An 18,515-nucleotide genomic window follows, 5' to 3' on the forward strand; every position below is an offset into this window, starting at 1 on the left:
CCCCATAAATAACACCCAATTTTGTGAACTTCGGCTCGAAAGGAGTAACAGCACAATCATGGGGCGGGGGGGGGAGGGCACCCACGGGCAGAGGAGCCACGAGCACTTTTTTATATGTTCTACATTTCATGTATTTATGTAACACATATTCTACATTAAAAAAATTATTTAGAATGAACAATAACTGCTGTACAAAGAGTAAAAAAAAGAAAGAAAATAAAAAAAACATACCTAATGCAGAAAAGCCGCCTCTTTTCCCGAATTGCGCAGATGACCACTATCTTTCTTTCATCTCTTCTGATAAATTTTCAGTCAAATCGTTTTCTGTGTGCTAAATCAGAGCTAGAGCCCTGCATTTCAGCCCGGGCCTGACGGGCCCCGACTTTTTTACGCCCCTCGGGCTGGGCTTCGGGACAATTTTCACGTCATAGTTCAGACGCGGGCAGGTTGAAAAAATATGCAAGTGATCGCGCTGGCGTCTCCATGTCCTGCAAAGCGCGCTTTAGCTTCCACTCTCCGCGCAAACTATTGGATATAGCGCACATTTATCTAGGTTTAACGTTTAAACATTGTTATATGCGTGAACTGTTTTATATCTACAGATTTTATTTGAGTCAAGTCGTGATGATTTGAGAAGGCTAAATTGATAAAGCATATGCTCACTGTCTGCCGCTGGCCACTTGGTCGTTACTTTAAATGCGTAACGTTAATTAGGCTATGTGAGTACTGCTCATGTCTGAAAATAATATATGAAAAACAAAATTATTTTACATAAAAACATTAGGCTATAGCTTAAATTTATTTAGTAAATTTTTAAATTAATGTAAAAACTAAAATGAATTGTAAAACTGAAAGTATTTTTTTTAAATTGTGTTCAGCATGGTGGGCCGCATTTGAATTCGTGATGGGCCGCATGCGGCCCGCGGGCCACGGGTTGAGAACCACTGACTTAAACGATTTAATAGTTGCTATGTTGCCATGCAAAAGTGCTACACGAAGTTGAAGATAAATATATTTGTATTAGTTTACATGAAGATGAAATAATAGAGGATGTGGTCACATAAAGTCAGTGTGCGTCATTAAGGGTACGTGCACGTAAATAATATGCAAAGACCTTTACACAGTTTCTAATAGGACGTGCTGAATAAATGTGTTGAGCAGGGAAGGGAAATTGTTTCCTTTTTCTTTCTGTTTCATAATTCAGAGTTAGTCTCAGCGCTGATGGGATGCTGATGGAACTCGGCCTCCTAATGAATGGAGATGAGGTTCAGTGTGTGGCACACAACAGACTGATATATTCACACTGGAGCCTAAATTACACTCATACAACACAATACCACATATGCCACACATGTAAATATAATAAATATAAATAGCACTGGTTAGTTATTTCCTGTAATCCCTCATTGGTTAGTTATCGTCTGCTTTTCCTCTCAAGAGAGAATTACAAGAGAACTCTCTCAGTCACTATGTATGTTTGAGTCAGTCATCGATTTGGGGCAGAGGTGCTATCATTAGCCCATCGAGCATCTGTCAACATCCACACAAACACAGCAGATCCATCACCCTCTACAAACACACGTACACGGGTGGAGAGCACACTCACAGAACACACTTTTTTATCTTACCAATGACACAGAATGGTTTTCTAGCAAAGCGCAGTCGTCCTTGCCATCCCCTGTAGCGACAGCAGCATCCGGCTGACCAGATGCGAATGATGTACTCCAGACCAAATACAACAATCATCACAAACTCCTGCAAAAAAAACACAAACACCTTTCATGACATCAGATGCACCAATTCATTGATATAATTCACACAATTCAGCAAATAATTAAAGCTATCTCACAATAAATAAATACAAAGATGCTTACTGTATATTATATTCTGTAAAGTTAGACATGGATACTTTGCACATAAATACTGTACACACCCTGGTTCACCACAGGAGGCTGCGGTCATGTCTAGCTACTGTAAGATAATTAACCTCTCAGTTAATCCCTCATTGCCACATTCCTGGTGCCTGCTAATTGCACTGTTAGATAAACCCCAGTTGAGTTCACAGAGGGTTTCACCTGATTAAAACATCTGCTCCGCTCCCAGAGAAACACCACACATTTACATTAAACTGCTCACTGATGCTAAGTGTGCTTACAATCAGGTCATCAGTCAAAACTTTCAAGTTTTGGATCACCTGCCACTGATTCTTAAGTAGTGGGAAACAAAGCAAGCTAATAAACTGGTAAGAAAGCAAGCAAGTAAATAAATAAAAATCGTTTCAAAGATTTATTTGGATATGTTCTTAAAAATAAGTGAAAAAATCTGAAATTAAAAAAAAATTAAATTTAATTAAATTTAATTAAATAAAAATAAGCTTTGAAGAAGTAGTCTGGCTTTGATATTGCCTGGTTTTTAAATGTTTTTTATAAATAAATATCTAATGGGGTTGACAGATATTAACCTTATCAAAGATTTATACTATATGTAATAATGTTTCTTTAATAGATACATTTCTATTTATTCTATTTTCTATTCATATTTACATTTCTATTTTCTTAATTTACATTTCTAATTTCTCAATTTTAATATATTCATAATATATATTTAATATATATTTTGATTTATATAAAATCTTGAATTAAATTTTAGGGTTAGTGGTTTATAACATAGTGTTATGTTATTTTTTTATTAATTTAATTAATGAATTTATGTTAAGAAAATTCTCTGATGGATTTCAAAATGAAATTGTTGCTATTTTATAAACTAATGGCTGTTCATTTTCTAGGACGTTTCTCAAGAATCAGTTCTGTATATACTTTGCATCTCAAAGTTTTATAGATTCACTATTCCTGAATGTTGATCAAATTTATGTCTAAATATCAAGTCCTCTTTGCAGCTGTTGATGGACCACTCAACCTTTTTACGGATCATATTTCACGTTTGACCTTCTCTAAGGGGTAAGAGGCCTGGGATAGGCTTTTTAACTGTCCTGTCCTGATCCACTGTGACAGCTGAGCTGGGCTTCCCACGGCTTGACACAACACTGTTTGCTTATCCGGAGCACTATCTGATACTGGAGGCTGTGCAGGTCCTGCTTTCCCACCAGTGGGGTAGCATCCTCTCCTGCTTTCAGGTCGCCTCACAGTCTCTGAACATCTCTCAATACAGCCTCTTTAACTGAAACAGGAACACCTTGGCCCGCTCCACCAAGAGTCCGGTGGGACTGAGATGCTCAATCACTTAAAGCACCATGCTGCTTTCTGTTGTCACCTGAGAGGATCCCATCAAACAGTAAAACATCTCAGTGTAAGGATGAAACCAGCTCAGCATAATACAACATGTATCAAATGGCCTAATCCAAGTGATTGCCTTTTAACATGAAGTACTGAACAAAGTTTTTGAAGGGATCTTGGAACACCAGATCAGAGATCAACACTGTCATTTGAGACCTTGTTTTGAGACTTGAAGTGAACAAGAAATCAAAATGTACCTCCACTGACCCTACGACCCTGGTCTTAAGGCCCATTCATACCAAGAATGATAACTATATAACAATAACCTGTCAACACTATTGTTTGTAGTGTGGACTTACAGTTCAAAAGTTTGGAGTTTATTTAAAAGTTTTAAATCAAAAATACAGTGAAAAAAATAACATTGTGAAACTTTTTTACAATTTAAAACAACTGTTTTCTATTTGAATATTTTCTAAAAAGTTATTTATTCCTGGCAAATCTGAATTTTCAGTATCATTACTCCAGTCTTTAGTGCCACATGATCCTTCAGAAATAATATGCTGATTTGCTCAAGAAACATTTCAATCAATTTATTCATCTTCGCTGAATAAAAGTATTCATTTCTTTAAAAAAGAAAAACAAACAAACAAACAAAATCATTTGTTTTAAAATAACCCCACATTTTGAACAGTAGTCTGCTGATATCAATTAGGCCATGTAAGACCATCTTAACCAATATCCAAATAGCTATTTAGCAACTGTTTAATCAAACTTTCCCCCATACAATCAATTCAAGTTTCACACTACATTTTTCTCATTTAATACCACATTTTACTATGAAATACTTAATTATTTATTGCGGAACTATTACGGAAGTAAAATGGGTTGTAAACAGCAATTCATGCTGACTTCAAATCTGCTTTCGCTGGCTGGCACTGAGCCAGAGACAGGCGCGTTTTACAGCGCTGCGCATTATAACCAATCACACACGAATCTGTTGAGTTTATGAATGCAACGGCCAATCAGAGGCATTCAGATGAGTCATCGATGAAACACGGTGTTTTGTTCACTGCGCGCGTGCGTCGCTTACTGAATTCTGCTCTCTGGCGAATTAATTCTCTCATCAGAAACAACGAAGCGCAGATGTGCGATCGATGTAAGATATGCATTTCACAGTGTAAACAGCTTCAGTGATTATAATAGGAGTTTTTGAGAGTGTTTGAACTCTGGCTAGACTGAAGTTAATGATAATGTTCTTTGCTCTCTTTCTGTACAATGAAAGTGTTATAATTAGTAACTTACAATATATATAATATAATTTATTAAACTCCCGTTAAATACAAAGTCAATTGTATTAAAAATATTAATACCTCGTGCCCCCTCAAAAATAATAAGTGCATGATGCTCCTGGTATTACATACAGTAGGCTTGTGTGTCTCACCAGTATGAGGAGACAGTGATTGGAGAGGTCCATATGAGCAGGGATGGTGGAGAACACAGAGAGAACCAGACAGCCAAACACCAAGGTGAACCTGCCAGTGAACAAATAAGGAAAAACATTAGTTATAAAGCTGAAGTAACTGTATCCTGTTCTGTGTGACTTCATCTGAGCAACTGCAAGATGAAACTGAAGGTTTCTTTGTTCAGATGTGAAAGCACTTTAACAAATCTCAGGATGGACCCCGTGAAAGAACACAGACTGAATCTGACAGCTTTCAGCGCGGCATTAGATCACAATCGAATCAGGTGGTGCTTTTCTACAGCTCTTTTAGCAACTGACCAGTAAACATAACAGCTCTTGAAGTACCTGAATGACACACTCACACAAGGAACTTCCCTAACAAATCATCACTTTCAGCCTCATTAATGCTGCAGAGTTTTGTTAATGATGGATGTGTGTATAACTATGTAACACCCTCTGGCTCTCTGCTATTGTCTGAGAGCTATTTACAGGAACATACAGTACATGCTTTCTCCTGCTGTCTCTCTGGTGTAGTATACCGTATCTGTCCTCTTTTGCTCTGGCCCTGTATAAACAGGCCATTAAGAACATTGGCCTTAGGTGGAGAACAGCAATGGACTCTTCATTTTCAGAAGCAGCTGCAGCTGTGCGAGACGTGCAGCCGTATGCTGTCTGAGTGAACTAGCAGACATCACTGTGTCTTCCAGCAACTGCTGTCCTTATGTTTCCTGTAAATACATTGTGTCTGGGAGCCAGTTTTTTACATTCAGCACTGTCTTCTGTATTTTACCTTTTGCCTCCACCTCCCTTTTAATTGAAAGGGTATATATTCTATCATTTTGTAGTATTGTTATTATTATTTCTTTCCCATCTCAGGTCCACTTATAATTGGTTTCCTGCACCAAAATTGTTCACATTACCATTTCCCACCCTCTCACTCTGACCCTTATACCTGTTTTGCCAGTGAAAGCAGCTTTTTGGTAGCACATATCCATTTGTACCCATATTAACAGTTAATTTTAATATTTCACAATATTACTGTTTTTACTGTATTTTTGATCAAATAAATTCAGCCTTGGTGAGCATAAGAAACTACTTTCAAAAACATTAAACAAAAACGACAGGGCATTGTAGATTTAAACCTTTTTATTTGAATTCAAATGAATGCAAATTAGATTTGATAGCTCAGTTATGATTGGCAATCGTCTGTATACCCCAGCATAATTTACACTATTGTTCATCAGTTTCTGAATACAACGATTGATTCCTGAATGATTCCTGAATTACTTATGTAGCTGTACACGTTCATTTCTAAACAGAACAACAAGACAAATCTTGTTATCCATGATATGTCCCTTTTAAGGCATGAGAAGACTCAAATGTCTCTCTATTTCCCTACATTTTTGAAAGATCATTCTGTAATTATTAATGCAATAGCACAACTGCTGAAAGGCCTAACTGAGCATCATACTCTCTCAAAATGAGAGATGAAGTGTAAAGAGTTTGAGAGGTGTTTATTTACTAACTGTGTATCTGTCTGTGATCAATGACAAACAAGTTGTGGCATTTGTATGTAACTGTGTTAACAGCTGTTATCACAGTCATGCTGACAGTCCTCACCTGTTCCTCTGTCGTTCTTTCTCTTTTTGTCAGTGAGACACAGTCTGTTTGACCTGCTCCTCACCCTTTTAGTGCTTGGCTAACACATGCACACCCACACAATCCAGACTCTTTCAGTCAATGTGAGGGCTTCTGTGAATCTCATAACACTCCATAGTATTACAATCCCCAAAGACTGGATCGTGACAGAGTTTATGAGTCATTGCAGGATATAGCGCTTTCCATATCCTGGTGGTAACAGCAGACCACAACTATTACACTCAAACTGGTGTCGTGCTATTCAACTAGAACATGTTTATTGCATTTACACATGCATACGGACAAATGCACATACACAATAAGCCTAAGAAACGGGCTTCTGCTACAGTCATTACTGTAACCCAATAGACAAGCAAAACAGTAGCAGCAATGCAAAAAACACATTCCGCTCCAAAAGTCTGAGACCAATAGTGAAAAATCATCTATTTTGCACTCTTTTTAAATTTAATATTTGTTTTCATTACTAATTATATTGTCAGAAGTTTAACTGAAACTGAACTGAAAAATGTACATGAATTTTATAATTATATTTCTTATTTAGTTTGACCCCTTTTGCTTTAATAACAGCAACACTCAAGCATCACCTCCACAACTTAGTAAAATCACTTTGAGTGCATTGTGCTTCAATTGAACCAAGATTTGCAATCCGCTTACATAAAAATATGTCAAAGCAGTCAAAATATAAATGAAAGCAATCCCAGACTTTTGCACTATACGTGCACCCAGACACATCTTTCAGAGCTATTTGAGGGATCTCTTGCACTCAGTTGTGGGGGGAAATGAAAATATTGGACCAGGAAGGAATGACTTTTTTGAACAAACAGCTGCAGGTACCAGCGCTCTGCTAAACACTCAGGCCAGACAATGTGTCTTTTAGCAATCAGAGCCATGTGGTCACAGCGCCAGGCTCCCACAGACTCAGACATATGAGCTTTCAAAGCTCTGAACCCCATGGACCTCTTTCCACCAGTAAGACAAAACATAGCACCACCTACCAATTCAGCGGTCTGTGCGTTTAAAAGTGCATGAGATTTTCTGTATGCAAATGTCAGCCTGCAGTTTTGCAATGCAACAGAGAAAGAAAAAAAGGAAGAGAAAGGTTACAGTAGCATATAGTGGATTACACAACTGTTTCTGTTTGCCTGTGTGTGAGAAACTGTCTGAGATTGTTTTGATTTGTTTGCTGTTTTGATTCTGAGGGGTTTGAGAATCATTCAGACAGGCAATGATGACATGCTTGGATTTGGAATTTCAAATATTTCCCCATGAGCCAGGCCACCTGCAGTGTGTAGCATCTAATCAAACATGACACGGTAGAGGGCGGCATTGCTGTCTACCACATCACACACACACACAATCAACCTATGTGAAGAACAGCATTTAATAAGACTGTTGATGAAAGCAACCAAGAAGAATGAAAAGGCAGACAAGGAGAGAAGAGAGTAGGAGACAAGGCAAAAAAAGAGAGATGATAATAGAAAAGAAAAAAAAGAGAAGTGAGATGTGATTAGGTGAGAAGATTGGATGAGATGAGCAGAAACTAGAATTTGCAAGAAGAAATGAGATGAGAGATGAGATGAGAGGAGAATCGAAGAGATATATGTGAGAATATGAAACAAGAGAAGAGAAGAGAAGAGAAGAGAAGAGAAGAGAAGAGAAGAGAAGAGAAGAGAAGAGAAGAGAAGAGAAGAGAAGAGAAGAGAAGAGAAGAGAAGAGAAGAGAAGAGAAGAGAAGAGAAGAGAAGAGAAGAGAAGAGAAGAGAAGAGAAGAGATGAGATGGCATTGGGATGTTTCTGTGTTTCAGACAGTTGGCTGGTTTAGAGGTCAGTCTTTGCGTTCCTGACAAGATGAATATGATCATTCATTTTCCATTGAATTAATATAAAATATAGCATGAGTAATCCAGCATTCACATATAACGGCTGCTCTGTAATTATTGAATGGCTTGTACAAATAGCCTGTGGACATCTGGCTCTGATTTGGCTTGAGCCTCTAATGGTTCTCCTCCGTCTGAACAGGAAGGTCTGGACACTGGCTGCTGTTTCCACTGCAGCTGGAACAGAGCGCAAAACACAACTCAGACCTCTGACCAGAGCTTCACACGGGCCAAGGGTTAATGACAGCAATAACACACAATCAGGAGGTGGCACTGAATGTCCCTGCGCAGCCCTGACATAATGAAAGCCACTGGCTGTTGACTGATGTCTTCTTACGAGGATGGCTCCACAGTCAAATGGGTTTTTCACAGGTTACACATGGGTCTGAATGTTACCATTCGCAAACCAGACAGATATCATAGTTTAATGATAGATTCAGATTCAGTCAAGGTATTTTAGTTATTCTTGGAGTAACAAAACAAAGAAACAGCTGAAATCATTACAGTAACAGAACAGAGCAAATTCTCTCTCACAAGGAGTTTGACTGACAAAACTAGAGCATCCTTGATGTTTTCAGCGATTGACGGTGAATTACTTCTTAATCACAAATCCAGAGTTCGAGTGTGTGAAAGTAAGAGAGGACGATGGATCAGCAGCAGACGGAGTGAAGGGAAAATGCTTGTATTACTTGCACTCCAGATGCTGAATTTGTCTGTGTGTGAGAGTATGCGGTTGTATTTATTTGATAACAGGACACTGACTGTATAATCAGCCATTATAAGTGTGCATGTTTGTGTTACACTGTGCTAAATTAAATATGTTTTTTTCATTTTGCTGCATTCCTGGATATTCCTCTGGCTGGCTGAACACAGGCCTGTCATAAATAATTAGGGCTGTCATCTAACACTGCATGTTGCTGTTCCAGATCCAGTGAAGCCAGTCATGAGAACGAAACCTTGCCATAAAGTCCAGCTGAGGCAGCTAGTCAAAACTGACCATTACTGCATCATGTGCAAGCACACGATTCACTTAAAAACTCAGATACGTCTTGACACAGCTTGATTTTGTTATCGCAACTCGGTTTCCTCTGAAAACTCTCTCAAAACTAGCACATGCACTAGCATACAAGCCACAAGCAATTCAGAGAGCAATTATATATTTTTTTTCCTGATGGAAACACAACTGCTACTGCAACACTGTGCTTGCAAATGCAATACGTCGTGTTTTCTCTGTACCACTGTAATCACTGTACCATTCAAGACCAATCACAATTCAGTATGTAAATAGATGCAAGACAGAAGACCAAATTACAATTCAACAAATAGTACAAGGACCTCATCACTCTCGTTTCTTGAATACTGAACATTCTATTCAAACAGAACAGTTTAAAGTTGGGAGATTTTCAATAAAGAAATCAGTTCAGTTTAAACAGACTGTTGAAAGTACTTCAGGCTGAACTCATTGTAGAAGTTTTAAACTTGGGTTAGGGATTTAGAACAAAACCAGAATGATTGAGCAATATCAATGTAGTGCAGTCATGGATGTACTATAAAAAGAACACAGGCCAGTCAGGCATATGCTTAGAGCTGGCAGGAAAAGACGAGTTTGTTGGAGTTTAATTGTTCTCAAAGTGCACTGGGGATTTTTAATTAACTTTAAACTTTTACTGCCAGCAAACAGACTATATGGCTATTTGAGGTGGCAGTGTGCAGAACTGATCAAAGATGAAGCCTAATAATAGCTTGCTAAGGTATGAGAGAAGTTTTAATGCGGCTCCAGAGAGTATGAACACAGAGCAGCATGCATGAGGCTGGATGTCCTATATTCAAATCAGTCTAAACACACGGCATCGCAACAACAAGGACAAACACACAAAACACTTTATATTCCTGCACCATCATTGTGAATCAAGCTTCATGAATGAATTTCTTTGCTCTACTGTCCTTCCACCAGCAACTGCTGAGCATATTTAAGGATTTGAGAAAGAGGACAACTATAGAGATGCGTATCAAAGAAAAAAGCAGGGATCCACCTTCAAAGGACAGAACAGATACTCATTGTAATACCTTTGACCACCAAAAAGTAAAATTTTACATTTTAAAAATGTTTTACATATTCATGGGACGTATTTCACAGCAGTTTGCCTCCACAAAATATATTCCAGCACTTCAGAGAAGTCTCTGTGTGTGTGTGTGTGTGTGTATTGACTTTTATATTCTGTCTAAGCACTACTTTATTCTCATATTTCCCATTTTTATCCATCAATGGATTTCATTATTACTTTTTCCCCCAATTTTTCTGACTAACTTTTATGTAAATCTGTTCCTATCTACAGTGTAAGGAGTATAACCCTTAGTACCACTTGGTTTAATATCATATGAAATAAAGAATTTATGTTGTTTAATCTTTCAAGTTGTTTTGCATGATTGGAAAGTTGCACAATTATAAATAATAATAACAAAACTACATGTTTACATTCTTTAGAAAGTACATTGAAAGAGTAACGGCCCCAAAGAATATGGCACCATTTAAAGAATATAACTAATATTATATCATACATAACAGACACAAACTCTGAGCACACCTGAAACTCTGCAAGGTGAGAAATGATGGTGTTTTTAACACGAGGTTAAGTCTAATCAGGCATAGCGCTGTCCAAGGTCCTGAAGCTGATCACATAATGCCACTGCTGCATCAATATGATGTTCTGGCTGAATCAGGTTCATGACCTTCTGTTAAAATTGAAAGGCTACCAGATAATTATAGAAAAGAACATAGTGTGTCAAAATAATGTAGTTTGGGTTCACTTTGATTTGCAGACTGTGTAAATAGGAGTTCAATATTCTGTAGAGTTATCAATTAAACATATCCATTTTAAAAATAATTAAATTTTATAATGTACAACATAATATTTCTACATTTTAAATGAGTGAACTAGTGTAGGTCCCAAAATAGTTATTTTTTCAAGAGCTTTGAAAAAAGACATTAAAAATATCAGAGGAGCCCCTCTCCCCACTACAACTTCCACCAAGAGGTTTTACATATAGGGACGCAGTTCCCTAATCTCTTCCTTATAGACAAATAAAATGCAGTGTAAGCCCATAAAGTTCACACAGCACCACCGTAACTGCAGCCTCCCAGACACCACAGCGGTTAGGCTTCTTTTTAAGCCTCACTTCACCGGGGAGGAGGGTGGAGTTGAGGATGAGCTACACCGTTCAGCCCCGTTCCGCCTCCAGCAGTTTGTCTTGAAGAGGAAAGGGAGCAGGAACAGACAGGATGGTCCCCATGCCAAAAGTCTATTAGCTAATCCTGCTGTTTATACAATCTACTCAAGTATCTTACAAGGCTGATCGGCTAGATGAAACACGCAGTTTTATTTTCTAAGCAACTACTTAACAAAATACAACACAGTCATATGCATCCAAAGCCCTGAGAGCATCCAGCTAAAGTTCACTGAAGTGAATGGAAACAGTTAATAATTTAAATAATAAAAAAGAAACATTTATAATAATTCATTTAAATAACCATTCATTGAGATTATGATGGTCATTACTAAATAGTTTCTTTATATTGCATGTATATTGTTGCTGTAGACACAAATGTAATATATGATCCGTTTTTGCCTTTATTACTTCAAGCTATTATCTTTTTTGAGGCTACCTTTGGTAAGATTACTTTTTTTCTTTAATGCTCACCAAGGCTGCATTTATTTGATTAAAAAAAACAACAACAACAACAACAAAAAACTCAAAACAGTAAAAATATTACATATAAAATAAGACTATAATAAGATATAATAAATAAATTATTTAAATTTAAATACTTTTAAATAACTGTTTTCTACTGTATTTGTAATTTATTTGTTGTGATGGTAAATCTGAATTGTCATCAGCAATTAATCCAGTCTTCAGTGTCACATGGTCTTTCAGAGATCATTCTAATATGCTGATTTGTTGATCAAGAAATATTCGTTTTTATCACCAATGTTGAAAATAGTTGTGCTGCCTAATATTTTTGAGGAAACTGAGATTATTTGATTAATAGAGAGTTCAAAGCAATAGCATTATATTAAAAATAATTTTTATTTGTAAAATGAATTACATTTATTGCATCCTTGCTGAATAATAGTAATTTCTTTTTTTTTTAAACGCTGCAAATTTGTGAATTTTAGTGTACAAAGAAATTAGCATAACTTTAAAGCATCCAAACTCTTTTAGCAAAAATTAAAATAATATAGCAAAAGCTTTAAAAAGGAAGTTATCTGGGTATGCTCAAAGTTTTCTTTTTTAGCCTTGTAAAGCATACAATGTAAAATGTAATTTGGGACAGAAGCTGTAAGATGCAACTGTTATCGGTAGTCAAATAAAGCTATCCCATATCCCTCGTTTCTTAGAGCACAAGAAGGAGAAACAAAAAGTACACAAAGGAGAGTTAGTGTAATGATTCTAATGTGTAGTGAATGTCACCCACGTGGCTGGGGAACGGGGCCAAATTTCCATGATGCAGCATAGCTTGGCTTTGAAGGTGTGGGCCAGGAGACGCTTTGCTCACCCTCTTTCTTTCCCTCCCTCCGTCTTTTCCTTTCCCTTTTGGGTACCATTAGGAGGAGTGGGCGGAATTGACACAAGCTCTTTTCCATGTGATGAGCACAAATCCTGCACTAACAGGATCCAGACCTGGGGAAGCTGGTGAGCTATAGCAGCTGACAGGGTTCATAAACGCTCCTGGCATAGAGGGAAACAGCAGCAGGTTCTCATCAAACACCAAACGTCCTCTCCTGTACTCCCTCGCTACCTCGGTGTGTCTCATTCTCTCTCTTTCTCTCTACTCTACAGTTGCTGGTGCTAACCAGATGTCAGCTTGCGTCCTACAATGCAAACTATCACACAAAGTCAAAGAAAAAACAATAGCAAGTGAAAAGGTGGAGACAAAATCTCACATCCCAAAGAGGAAGTTTAAAGAGTCTAAAGAGACGTTTAGTCTAGCAAATTAGAAAGAGAGTAGAAACTAATGTTTCTTATCAACAATAAAATTTAAAAGAGTTAGGAAAAGTGTATACTTTAAGTGATGTACTGTAAATGGCTACCATTCTATTCTTCTCCATTTTTAACCTAGTTAACTTTAAATGGTTCTCTAGTGATGAATAAATAATTTTTAAAATATATATATTTTATTGTTATTTTTAATAATTGAAATAAAAATAGATTTTAAATATCTTAAAACTATTTATGAATTCTTTAAAAATCCTATGAATTATTAAGAATTTATATGAATTTTTGAGAATTAAAATAATATGAAAGCTCATAAAAGCTGTATGCTGAACACTACAGTATACATGTTTTTTGGATAAAAGTGTTTACCAAATGCATAAATGTAAATGTTTAAAATGCTGTTTTGTTGTTGATGGAGTAAAGCATATCACAATGCAGGATATCAACTTCTCAAAAAGCATTGCAACTACCTAAATATACATATAATGAGACAAAACAACAGATACTGAGGTTCAAATCATGAGGATATAACAGTGACTGCTACTGAGAAAGACCATATCAGTCTGGACCACAAAAGGAGCTTAGAAGCCACTTGAGCCACAGTCAGCAGAGAGAAAGCTCAAATATACCTGTCCTCAAGCAGCTACCCAAGCAGTCTCACTCCGTTAGCCTTCCCTTCCTTTCATCAATCTGTCTTCTATGGCTGCTCTTCACAGCTCTTAACCAATGCTATCAAAAAAGAAAAAAAAAGAAAGAAAAAAGAAACTACAAAATAGAAACATACTAAATAGAATACTAAATGATGCTGATTTAAAAGGACAGAATATATATATATATATAATAAATATATGTAAATGATGGAGATTTTCATCTGTCTGAAGTCTTATTGAGGAACAGAAGATTGATGAATCCCAACTAGCAGTTCTTTTTTTCTAAGCAATCCTTCACCACTTCTTTGCCTAAATTATATATATATATATATATAATTTCTTTACAAAAGTTTGCGGTAGTGTTAATTTTATCAGCTATTTTGCGTATTTGGGACTACCACAAAAACAGGTATAAAGCAGCAATTGTAGTAATTTCCACCATGGTTGATCGCGACGTTTTTATTCACACGAGTGATGCAAAAAACATCCCACAAGTAACGTGATGCGCATATTTGCTTCACGTTTGGTGTGAACACACCATTAGTCTTAGTCCTGTGTCAAATGTAACTTTTAGCTTTTATCATATTTAGTCAACTTGTCCTGATTTAGTTTTAGTCAAGTTTTAGTCCACTAAATGTCTGAGCATTTTAGTCTAGTTTTAGTCAGTGGAAACTTACACATTTTCGTCATATTTTATTATTTATATATATATATTAAATTTTGCTCAATTTTAATTGCAATGATTGTTATCATTTGGGAAATGTATTTTTACATTTCATCAGAAGTTGCTCTTTCACCAATAAGCACAAATCAATAGAATATCGACTCATATGCATGGTTTATTTGACCTCATCTACACAGATTATAACAGGATATCAGAGGCTAAATAAACAAAGACTTTAGATACACACTCGCCCTGTCTACGTTATGAAAATATTCCTCTCAAATATTATAACAGAGAAATTCCTAATAGTAATTCCAATAATTCCAAATTGCAATAATGTTTCTCTTTTAAAACAACGGCAAAAAAAAAAAAAACGTATTACCGCACAGAGGTTGCAAAGTAACGTTACAATCAGCAACCACAATTGCAAACAATATAGTCGAGATCCATGACAGAACACAGACTGGCTGAATGACAATTTCATTTAAGCAGAATACCTCAAATGGTGATCGCTGAACTCCAGCTAACTTAAGTTGTACAGTACTGTATGTCGGTGTTTCAGATCATGGCGCCTCCGCAGAGAGAGGGCGTGTGAATGGTTGCCAGATTGCATAAAGCAAAAAGCCGGGCAGACCCGGCAGAGTACGTATCCGTTTAACAGAAAAGCTCTGATTGGGGGATTTGAGCTCTTGATATCTGGCAACCGCAAACATGAACGCTCGCATAATAGAGTCTTGTACAGCAGTCTGAAATGTTTTGGCTCTACTTTTTTCAACAAAAATAAAAAGGTCTTGGTAAAGTTTTTGTTCTTTTAACTACATTTTAGTCTCGTCTTTTTTCGTCAACGATATTGCATGTTAATTAGTCTCAGTTATTGTTTAATGACCTTTTTATAGTCTCGTCATCGTCTCGTTTTCGTCAGGGTAAAAAACTTCGTTGACGAACATTTTTCGTCATAGATTTCGTTAACGAAATTAACACTAGAAGATTAGAATTTTTGTTAATGGTAGTGTAAATACATAGTATATATGCATTATGTAATAGAATACTTAAAATATGTGCCAAAATAATGGTGAGCATTGGCTCACTTTGAATGCTGCCTATGATTATAGTCTCTGTCTCACTTTCTTTTTCTCCAAATGCAATTTTACCCCTGGTGGGCCCTCATACTTTACTAATGCATGGGGTCACTGCAAAACCCACTAAAGTGTTCTCCAGCTTGCTTTAATTGGACTGTTTACAAGCAGTGTGCAAAACACTATTGTAGACTTGGGGTTCATTTTCACCCCGGCTGCAGCAGTAAATCTGCCGCATCAGAGGGGGATTTTCATCACTGGAGAAACCACAAGCATCATACGAGCACTTGAAAAGCTGCTGGGTAACAACAAAACTATACTGACACCAAACTCTATTAACATAGGAAGATTATGACTGAATTGTCTAAAACTAAAACAGCTGATGAGGTTTTTCCAGCCTTATCTTCACGTAAAAGAGTTTCCACTCAGTAGCAGAGTGACAGAACACACACACACTCGGTTCCAGACGTCTGTCTATACAAATGCTCACATCTTCCCTTGTACCTCTGGCTTTTTATGGCATTAATGATATTTTGAGAAAAAGCAGATGGTCCAAATCTGTCAAGCTTGTATTGACATTGTCCATGTAAGGATACAGTAGCCAGGGAGCCTGCCTATCCAAGTTCTCTCACTCCATCTCTCTCACACACCTCTCTCTTTTTGAAAATATAAAAATGGTATCATTCTAAAAAGTGTTACTACCCTTCCCCCTACTTGCAGTGCAAGTAGTTCACAGTTGATGTTTAGTGTAATGGACCGAGGCTTGTGAACACGTGTATGGAGCAGCAGGTCTTGTGTCGGTAATGGTACCACAATATAGTGCAGCACACAATTTTGTAAACAAATAAATAATTTATTAAGATAAATAAATAGTATTTATTTTTTGGAATCCACTGTATCTAGACTACAACAATACATTACTAATGTAGATCTGTTTATGCACACACAATGGGCAGTAACTCCCTGTTCTCTGAGGAATAAAATAGAAATGCTTGAAGTGTATAATCTAAATCTGACAAGCAATCATATGGTTAGATGACACCCTAACCTCTATGCACAACCTTAATCAAGGTGTAGAAAGATCTGTCATCCTAATGGAGCTCCACATGATCCTGCTGAAAAGGGTGTAAGCGATGTCTGTACTACATTTCAAATATTACACGGCTCTCTGGAATACTTGATTCTAATTGGTCAATTGTGGCATACTGCCATCAGATATTTTTGTATAATGACCAATAAAAAGCATATTTGACTGCTGTCTTGGACATCCAATTTCCTACACAGTACCGGTTTCATGTCCGATTTGCATTTTGGTCCTGATCACCAGTCGGAGTTCATTTTGTTATAATGACAGAATAACGGCACATTATCTCTTACTTATTCCATCTGTCTAATGTTTATGGTTTTTCCTCTTTCTGCAGGTAGAGAGGGTGAGTGGGCTGCTGGTGCAGATGTTCGTTTTTGCTCTCTTCCTTGAGACCCAAAACCCACAGGCAGAGGCATTGAATAAATTATTATTATTACTATTATTAATAATATTATTTTTGTAGTTGTTGTTAGGATGTTTTGACATTTTTACTGGAAATTTCAGCAGTGTGCCACTACATTCTGATACATTCAGTGTGGACTCAGTGTGGGCAGGTGTCTTTGTTGGGCACTGTGTGGTCTTTGAGTGGTCTTTACCCTTTTTTATCAGACTTGTTGAGATTTGTGGCGCACAGATTGGAAGTAGAGGATGAAAAACAAACAAGCAGATGAAGTAAAAGAAAGAAAAACTGTTTCATATTAAGGAGGAAGAAGAATCCCAAAACACTCTTACTCCCTCTCTTGCCCTACCTCCCTCTCCTGCAGTGTTATTCAGTGGCAGATTTGACATAGATTGATTTGTGTCATTTCCTGAGTGAGGGAGCCATTGATCCAGCACTGACCTGTTCACCGTAGCATCTGCTTTCATTAGCAAAGCAAGGGCTGTGTGGAGACCCACCAGGACAGGAGCCACAGGGAACAGCACAGCTCTTTAACACGGCCATCTATCACAGACGTTTACCCTGCCCAACAAACATGCACTGATCAATACGGCAACCATCACCCCTACAGCCCTAACGCTCTCACACATGCACATATATACAGTACTCTGTGGGTAACACAGCAAATACTTTCACAAACACAAAGAAAATGCTTTTTTCTTTGCTTTTTGCAGTGCAGTTCGCAGTTTGAGGTGCTATTTGCTTTAAATTTCACCTGTAAGATTCAGTTAGTTCATATTTTCAAGGATAAAACATCCTATTATTTGATTTTCAAAACAAAAATAACCCACAGGAAAGACGACTTATTTACTGTCTCAGTTTTTAAGATACAAGATACAAGAAAAGTATCCGATAATTATTTTCATCAGTTTCTTCGAAGGTTAAATCATCTGGGCTATAAAACCTATACTAATTTAATAGCTCTAAACTGTGACTTTATTGTCAACAACTATTTTTATCGGTAACACTTTACAATAAGGTTCCATTAGTTAATGTTAGTTAATGTATTAAGTAACATGAATGAACAATGAACAATACATTTATTACAGTATTTATTCATCTTTGTTAATGTTAGTTAATGAAAATACAGTTGTTCATTGTTTGTTCATGTTAGTTCCGTGCATTAACTAATGTTAACAAGCACAACTTTTGATTTTAATAGTGCATTAGTAAATGTTGAAATGTGACCATGGACCACAAAACAGTCTTAAGTTTCATGGGGATATTTGTAGCAATAGCCAAAAATACTTTGTACACTCTTAAAAATAAAGGTGCTTCAAAAGGTTCTTCACAGCGATGCCATAGAAGAACCATTTTTGGTTCCACAAAGAACCATTCAGTCAAAGGTTCTTTAAAGAACCATCTCTTTCTTA

The 18,515-nt window shown here is 36.9% G+C and overlaps 1 protein-coding gene across 1 annotated transcript in view; it reads right to left on the minus strand.

Annotated features, from left to right (window-relative positions):
* The window catches only part of LOC107673905 (potassium voltage-gated channel subfamily KQT member 5-like), a 133,430-nt gene that overhangs the window by 26,254 nt on the left and 88,661 nt on the right, over positions 1-18,515 (minus strand). The window contains exons 3-4 of the mRNA XM_016467722.1: positions 4,675-4,765; positions 1,629-1,755 (exon numbers count right to left, since the gene is read on the minus strand). Of these exons, the coding sequence (XP_016323208.1) occupies positions 1,629-1,755; positions 4,675-4,765 (218 nt within the window). The remainder of the gene's footprint in view (positions 1-1,628; positions 1,756-4,674; positions 4,766-18,515) is intronic.

The sequence above is a fragment of the Sinocyclocheilus anshuiensis genome, unplaced genomic scaffold (assembly GCF_001515605.1).
Source record: "Sinocyclocheilus anshuiensis isolate Anshui unplaced genomic scaffold, SAMN03320099.WGS_v1.1 scaffold292, whole genome shotgun sequence".
In the NCBI taxonomy this organism is placed as follows: Eukaryota; Metazoa; Chordata; class Actinopteri; order Cypriniformes; family Cyprinidae; genus Sinocyclocheilus; species Sinocyclocheilus anshuiensis.